The following is a 9189-nucleotide window of genomic DNA, read 5'->3' on the forward strand; positions in this document are numbered from 1 at the left end:
GATTACCCTAAGAAACAAGAGCAGAAATTATTTGAAGTCATTTTATTTAGGTGCGATTCACCTAAGAAATAGAACGCGCTTAGTGTACACTAAATTGGTTCTACACGTATAAACGTGTTTATAGCACCAAATTGCATTTCACTAACATAAAGTTCACAACAAATCCAAGTTTTATCTTCAGAACGTCCAATGTTGCACGGTTAAACTTCATTAAAGCCGTTAAAGTCCTGCCAGTGTAGTGTCATGGCGAATCGAAAATCGTAGACGAAAAAAATGACGCATTTGGGTAGTTTATATATCGTTTCTTAATAATAATAATAATAATAATGATTTATTGCATAAATGTGGTACAAAAAGGTCTTACAATATTATTTAAATGGATCTAACATTCTGCCTATAAGTGGCGTGCAAAATAATTTAAAATTTTATGACATTAATTATAAAAAGTAATAAATTTATATATTATCTCATTACATTATACATATTTCATTATAAATAAGTCTATGATTCCATTTCATTAAATTATTAAGAATTATTTAAGGGCATTACATGAAATAAATTAAAAAAGAAGAAGAAAAAAAAATTTCAGCATCAGTCATGACTCATGAGCATGACTCATGTGTCAGTGTCATACAAATTACTAAGTTTGTAAACATAATTTATGCATGGTCAAATACAATTTTCTATTTGTTTTGAGATGTATGTAGCATAATATTATGATTTAAAAAATGACAGAAATATGAAATTACGATCATTGAGCTTTTTTATTGATCCCCGTAGGAACGCGTTTAATGAGAACTAAGTTTTATAAAACGAAGTTGTGCGATTGGTGAAATCCTTCCTTAGACATGAGACTTACTGAACGACGTACTACTAAAAACAAAATCAATAATTGCAGTATATTATTTTTATGGGAGACATGGACACGACCGCGGTTCAAAACGAAATGACTAAGCAAACTTGCAGTTGACGTCACGTTTTTTTTCTCCAGAAGATATTTTGCCACTAAACCTGAAAAATATAGGTACTGAGGGCCGCAAGAGTGAAGCTTACGGGGAAGTGGGCTAAATAAGACTCTAGCAGGGTAGGAACGGTCTAAGTCCTAAGAGCTTGCGTGTCCAAAAAAAAAAGAGTGAGGCGAGATGATTAACTAGATAAATCTCACAAGATATATCCTAAGATATATTCTTATAATCTCACAGTCAAACAAAATTCTTAAGTAAATAAAGTTCACACACAATATAGTCAATTTATCATAGCATTTACTAAATCGTTTGTTTGGGAAACATTAATAGCGCGTCATTTGCCAATTAATAAGTCTGCTTTTATCGTAGAAATAAAATTCAATAATATAATTTCGATAAAAATAAGTTAAGACAATTTAATGAAAATAAAACGATGTGCTAATTTTTGATTTGGGATTAATCTGGAATACATAATCTCAAAACATGATTAAGTAGATGGTGGCGAACTGAGCCAGGGCCTCGCTGGCAATCAAGCTCGAGTCAACTGCGAAGTTTACCGAACGAGGCATGAGTTTCGGTTTCGGTTTCGGCTATATTTTGGCCGAAACCGAAACTAAGGCCGAAACTAGATTTTTGGCCGAAACTGGCCGAAACCGAAACCGAAAGTTCGGTCCGTCACTACAGTTTTTAAGTACTGGCCATAGGCTTCATTTTAACCGATCCTACCGGGACACTAAAGGGGGTTCATGTTTTGAAAAATTGTGCCAAACGCGATATAACCAAAACGCGGACGAAGTCACATGCGGAAAGCTAGTTCTTAATACATTCATTTAATACCAGAAAAAGTTGAGCACCTATGACCTTACCTATACAGGGTGCAAATAAACCTTCCTGCCAAATTTTTTCCAGTCCTTAGGTGTCATTAGGAGAGTCGATTTAACCAAAAAAAAATGGGTGTTGTTTTTTTTCAATGACATATTTTATCCCATTTAAAATCGTTGCAGAACGGTCACTCGCGGCGCGGGGGAATTAGAGGGGGTGACGCGGGATGAGGCGCGCGCGCGGGGGCACAATCACGCCGCATGCGCGGCCGACGCATCGTGTCCATTAATTGTAGTGTTTTTTTAGGATAACTTTCGGAAGGTATTTCTCAACATTTTAGTACTGAGTGACTATAAAAGAAAAAATACATGTATTTTTATTTTTAACATGGATCAATATATCAACATTTGGCAGGAAGGTTTAATTGCACCCTGTATATGTTTCTGTTACCCCAAATTTCGTTTTTGTATGCTGTCAGCCTTAATAAGACCTTATTTTAAACTAGAGGTTTTCATTCCCTTTTATTTTGAGCGTGAACATTGAGATCTAAGTACTACGGCGTGAAATTCTTTCAAAGTGGGCCACATATAAAGTCCCGGCGGGCCGCGGGGATAGCTGTCCTAGTCCTAGTTTGAAGGGCGTCCGGGGTGCGTATATACAAAGGCTATACCATTTGAGTCACGAGCCAGAATCTAATAGATGAGCTTTTGTTTATGCATATTACTCGACAATACCTACTCTATCTCAGTAAAAAAATTTACTCAAGTGGATTAGCTTTTTGCCTTGATATTTTCAAAGAAAATGCATGGACAAAACCTAGTACTGTATTATACATATTTACTCAAGTTGGTTAGGTTAGGTTAGAACTTAGACCGCAACACAGAGGGAGCCGAGCGAGCGCAGCGAGCGTGCTGCGGCAGCAGCCGGCGACCGTCATCAAATAAAAGGGGGGCTCGGGAGGCGCAGTCCCCCGCCAAAACTAAAACAAACACAATCCAGAAAGTCCAAAACTAGGTTAGGTTAGAACTGTGACTGTGCTGCGGCAGCAGCCGGCGACCGTCACAAAACACGCCTCAGAATTCCGAAAATTTCAAAGGTTAGTAGCTCCGAAACTGAGGGGTTTCTCAGTGTGGAATTGGTACGGGGGTGTCCCCTCCTCCCCACTCGCCCCTCACCTCCGCTCCCCATCAATCTTGGGGTAGGTTTCCAAACCTTTACCAAAATGATTATACAGGATGTAACAAAAATAATTGATAATACTTTGGGGTGTGTACGTGTTCCTTGTAGAGAGTTCACTGTGAAAGTAGCAGCGCTGAAAGACCAAAAATTTTTTTAAATTTTCCTTCGATCGTCACTTATTTTTGTTACAGACTGTAGACTGCGTTTTGTATTTTACATTAAATGTACTTAACTACTCTAGAAAAAATATTATAGTTTTATTATTATTTGTACATATAGAAACGTGTAATTTAACAATAAAATAATAACAATTTCCATGTCTATCTCACTATCCACCTACATATTTTTAAAGCTAACGATGACGTTATTTACCATATCGGTATCAAATTGAATAGCACTTGTAGCTGTAATGTTAGAAAGAATTTAGCTAACAACGCCTAGGCGATTTCGATCATTTTCTGTACTGTAATAGATTAGGGTTTTGTCAAGTTTTTGTGTAACAAAAGCTAAGCCAGTTCAGTTCGCGCTTTCACTCTAGTGGTATATAGCCTTTGTAAATACGCGTCCGGGGTGCGTCCGGTCGGGTTTTTGAAAAGTGTTCGGGTAAAATTCGGACACTTTTGTGGAGAGAAGTTTAACTTTTAAGTCATGCAGCAATAAACGAATGATAAAAACTCGCTAAGTATACCTATTACCTACACATAATGACATAACACACGCGGTTTCTTGCACGGACTTAAGTTAGTCAGATTTTTACAAATTCTTGTTGGAAAAGCAAAAATTGGCAAGACATTATCGTAAATCCGGGGAAATAAACCCATTTCGGTCAAAATATGTCCGGCAATTTTGTCGTGCCTGACCGGCGAAGGCAATCAGTGATGGCAGCCCTACCTGAGCTGTGGTGTAAGTAGGGTCGCCAGGCGTCCGGATAAAGCCGGACACAGTCCGGATTTTTGACGGCGAGTCCGGCCAAAATTAAGAGGAGTCCAGCTTTTGTAGAGCTATAGGAATCTATAATTTTACAATATGAAAATCCTACTAATTTTAGACGGTTTCAAACCTAATAAGATGTAAAATTGTATACGTATTAGATATTAAAGATATTTTAATTAAACAGAAAATCTATGCACGCCCAGCCGAACGTCCTTAATTACTACGTAATTACTAATTAAGAATTACTAACTATTTAAACACGTAAGATTAAGGCCATCCCCTGAGCATACGACCTTGACCATACATTTGCCGCGTTGCCGAGATCGCGCCAAAATCCTACTTTTTTACTTATCTTAGTTCAAATTTGACCTAAACAAAAATCAAACGTCCAGTATGTTAATGAAATTGTCGATCTATTAGCGTGTGTTTCAAATAACCGTAATTTGTAAATACTAGGGTGATACTGAATGTATGCTTGAATTTAAATAAATTGGTATTACCAGTTACTTTGGAAGCGTATATCATGAGTATGAAAAACAAAAATAGGAAATCAATAACTATGAAAGGAACTTTCATATTATACTGAAGATTATTGCTGTATTTTTAAAATAATTTTGTAACTTTCAGACTATGAGTTAATAAGGCTCTAAAAACCGTAAATTACGGCATCTCCGTAGGGGGAGCGCCTTAAAGCATAAACTTCAAAACATAGAATTAAAATGTAATTGTAAATTTATTTTAGGGTACATAATATTTACCTACTTATGCAAGGAACAACTAATAAGGAAAACTACATTTTATTAATAATACCTACAAAGAAAAATAGCTCATGACAGGGTACCTCGATATTGCGCGACTTCCAATTTGAGCATTCAAAGAGTGGTAATGTTTTCTGCTGAAAAACCTCTCTTCAAATTCAGCAGGCCGAACAATAATCAATAGCAATTAGCAATATGTGTAAAATCTATGCACCCAAGGACACCGGGCATGCTGAATTTCTGGTAAAACCTGAAACATAAAAATAATATTATGTATATTGCAGTATGTACTTGCCCAATCCCCATAATATTTAATATACTTAATTCCTTTCTTGACGGGTTTGGGGAAAGTGCTCATTGTTGAGAGCTACTGTAACAGCCCTCACACAGTTAGATACACTAACTTGGTGCATGCTATGGTTCGCACTGGCTCCTATGAATCTCTGGTACGATCCAGATGCATAGAAGATCAGTGCGCTTAACGCCTGAAAAAAGGTTTTCTTTAAAATAGGTAATGATAATATGTACTATCAGAGAAGTTGATTCCTATGCAAATCGGGGACCTAAGTAGTTTGGTTGCGTTACGTCAAACCCAGCTGACAGATCACAATTATTAACATTGAATTGACATATTCGACCAAATAACGTTGGTCTGTCAATTGCATAGGAATCAACTTCCTCGATGGTACTTACCGACTTATGAAGTCACAACATTTATTATTATTTATTAGGCTAGGTACCAATATATAGTAGGTTAGAAAACTTACTTGTGCAGGCATACCTGCACAGGTGACCTCTCCGGTAGACCGTAGCGACTACGGTCTACCGGAGAGGCCGAGAGGAGAGGAGAGATACCGGTAGGTAAACGGCGTAGCGTGTATGGCAGCCAAAGGCTCCAACTCTTCTATTTAAAGATCCCGAGTGAGGCTCTTATTTAGCCTAAATAACCCTACAAAGTCTTTGTCGGGCATTTGAAAGGCAATGTCCATATTGCAGAGATTTACCCTTTGTCTGTGGTACTTAATACTTATAGTACATTACGCAGGAAAATAAGAAATGTCGGCTCGGCTTCGCCTCGGCCAACAATTACACATGTGATCTGAGGCTTTCTTATTTACTGCCCATGGTGCATAATACTATTTTTCACCTCGACGACAATTACTGTCAAAAATGTCCGGCACTGGAAGACGAGATTCCTCCACTTACGGTGAAGAATATAAGCTATGAAATTGAGCTTTACTCTTTCTCGAAGATCAGGTAGACCTGCTGGTCGTTCATACCTCTATACTAAGGGTCATAAACTGAAAGACTTTCAGCTTTTATAAAATGACGAAATTGTTGTCGCTGGCTCTTGGGTTTCATTTATAATAATATTGTATGCAATTAAAAAACAATAGTGGACTCAGAAGTCAGAACTGATGCTACCACATAACAGTTAGGTTTAACTGTTTATAAAATGGCGATCGATATTAAATGTATGTAATTAAATATAATGTTTTATTAATTACTAAACTCTATTTTGCTCTAAACCTAATAAGTAATAACTGTAAACCACACCACAAGTGGACGTGGTTAAGCATTAAGTGTAAGTACCGTACTAAGTAGTAAGTACTAACCCACAAAAAGAATATCTACGAATTGAGTTATAAATGCAGTTATGTAATAGGTATGTTTTTTAAATGATTTAGATATTTTAGAACAAGACTGCATTCAAAATTTAACAAAAAAAATTGTGGGTTAGCACACATAATAATATGTGTGCTAACCCTTATTAGTAATTATGCCTAACAACCACCAAGTAAGATATTGGGGATTGTCCATTTTTTTTAAATTTTGCTCATTACAAAAACATTTCGAGGAATAAGGTCAGTTATCGTTTTTCTGTATATAAACGAAAAAATACCCATTAGTTACATATATTTTTGAACAAATACGTTTAACCTTTGTTTGACCTTCAATGGCGTTAAATTAGCAATAAATTCGACCAACATTACGTTTCGAACTTTTGGTAAGCTTCTCGTATCAGCTTTCACATAATGAGAACTTGCATTTGACGAACCAGCCATTATAAATAACATTGAAAGGAAATTTAAAACACTGCAGAGGTCAATTATTAGCCGCCGATGATGACGTCAGAGCGAAACTTTAAAAAATTATTGAGAAAAAACTAGCCAATGAATTTCAAAACTATTTAATTTATATTCTTAAAATACCCTATTTTAACGAAAAAAAATATAAAAAGTATATGTGATTTTTTTTTGGACAATGCCCAATTATATTGTAGGTACTTACATGATATTATAGTCACTAGTCAGGGAGCCCTAGAACATTTTTTTTATTACTATCAAGCAAATTTTTTCTAAGTAGTTTTATTTTGATAAGACAAACTACATTTTTATTTGCGAAAAATCTTAAAAGTGGTAGCTAACAGAGATAGAAAGGATTTCATACTTTGATTTGATGGTCCTACAATATGGATTGTTCATAATGGAATGTTACTCTGAAATGATGTAACTATTAACCTTAGATGAATGATTGGTCTCGCGCGTGCGCTACGACCAATCATTTATCTAAGCTATTAACCTACCAATATACAAAAAACCAGCTGGTTAGGGTTCCGTTTTAGGGTTCTGTAATCAACACAACTTGGTTGACTATGGTATCTACCCTAAAAAGGAACTCTAACCAGCTGATTTTTTGTAAGTATATTGGTAGGCTAATTATAATTATCCTTCTCCGTGGTTAGGTAAGATAAATTGCTATTCATAACTATTTTTCTCGAAGAATTTCGCAGTTATTCTAGTCCCATATTTTTAAATTATTCGTTTCAATTTCAGAAAACTAATTAAGTACGTAAATAATCATAAATTATATTCACAGATATTGAATATTTTATTCAAAATGACAGCATGGCACCATTGTCAGTCACAAAATCAGATCCCGTAATGCCTTTAGCCTTCTCGCTCGCCAGGAACAGAATTAAGTCCGCAACTTCCTCCGGCGCGGACGTACGTTTCAGAGACGTTTTTGCTGCGATATTGTCCAGAATTATCGAGTCCAAGCCCGCGTTGGTCATGATGTCTGTCGCCACCGGTCCAGGGCTGACGGTATTGACCCTCACCCCCGCAGCCGCCAGCTCCACGGCCGCCTGCCTCGTGAAGTGAGTGAGGCCCGCCTTCGAAACCGCATACGCGAAATTCCCAGGACACAGAACCAAATGCGCCGCCACGCTCGAAATATTGATAATATTCCCCCTGCTCTTGTTCAAGTGCGCCGCCGACAGGCTCGTCAGAAGCACGATACTTCTGAGGTTCGTCCTCATGACTTCGTCGAACGTCTTCACCGCGGTTTCGCTGGCGATGGAGTCCATTCGGACGATACCCGCGTTGTTGACTAGAACGTCCAGGGTGCCGTATGTCTCGATGGTTTTCGAGACGACCAGCTTAGCTTCGTCGTCCCTGCTGATATCGGCTTTAATCACGAGCGGTTTTTTTCCATTTTTCTCGCACTGTGCCGAGACATTCTTAAGTTTTCCCTCGTTTCTTCCTACCACGACCACGCGAGCGCCCTCCTTGGCGAACGCTACGGCGGTGGCGGCGCCTATGCCGGAGCTGGCGCCGATCACCAAAACGACTTTGTTCGCGAAGCTCATGGTCAGCTAACTTCAACGGGCTAACTAATAATGTACATAAATTATATGTGTTGTCGCTTTTAATATAATAACAATAATATATTATGTATATTGTAGTATAATAACAGTAGAACATCTTCATACGAACGCGTCTCAATTAGTTTCAGTGGGTGCTTCAGGCGCTTAATCTCACGCAGGCACAGATGGCCGGCCGTGCAATAAGTGCATGCCATGGCGTCTCGCCCTATCTTTTGTTGGCCATAGCACAGAATAGATAATAGTTGGCCTTAGTAGAAGTATGAATATGTTCTACTGTTCTCTACTATAGTACCATATTATATACAATCATAATTCACAACGTCATAGCACAAAAAACATCTGTAATAGTCATCATCTTGAACTGGTTGAATGGTTATCGTGAAATTTATCGTTCCGTATGAATCAAAGCTGTGTGATTGAAAAAAAAATGCAAAGTAACGAATTAAACATATTATATTATTATCATCGTCTTCCAGTTTTTACTACTTGCCAGTAGGTAGGTAGGTATTAAAGTACAATTTTTCCGCATTCAATTAATTAAATTTTATTACCAGCATACCAGCCGCTGCTGCGAAAATTGCAGAATTCCTTGACATAGAAGTTCATAGAACACACGTTCATGTGGGCTTGCTTTGTAACTAGATCGAGTAGAGACGAGTAGATAGAAATATTTGAATTTTAGGCAAATTTTTAAAAGGCATTACTTTCTAATGGGAATTAATGTTTGATGGTTTCAGTGATATAATTGACGGCTCACGACCTTACTGCTTTGAACATGAATTGTAGTTTCAAGGTTCAACCGGTGTCCAGTAGGTAGGTTTCTGGAATCCTGGAATGGGCCGTAAGTCGTAATGTTTACGGC

At 37.4% G+C, this 9189-nt stretch overlaps 1 protein-coding gene across 1 annotated transcript; it reads right to left on the reverse strand.

Annotated features, from left to right (window-relative positions):
* Positions 1-7553: 7553 nt before the first annotated feature.
* On the reverse strand, positions 7554-8315 carry LOC121729049 (3-oxoacyl-[acyl-carrier-protein] reductase FabG-like). Its single transcript, XM_042117437.1, has one exon. The coding sequence runs from the start codon at positions 8307-8309 to the stop codon at positions 7554-7556; it is 756 nt and encodes a 251-aa protein (XP_041973371.1). The 5' UTR covers positions 8310-8315.
* Positions 8316-9189: the final 874 nt, after the last annotated feature.

This window comes from Aricia agestis, chromosome 7 (assembly GCF_905147365.1).
Source record: "Aricia agestis chromosome 7, ilAriAges1.1, whole genome shotgun sequence".
Taxonomy (NCBI): Eukaryota; Metazoa; Arthropoda; class Insecta; order Lepidoptera; family Lycaenidae; genus Aricia; species Aricia agestis.

Coding starts and splice junctions, on each gene's coding strand:
- LOC121729049 (XM_042117437.1), bottom strand. CDS start 8,309: ATGAGCTTCGCGAACAAAGTCGTTTTGGTGATCGGCGCCAGCTCCGGC.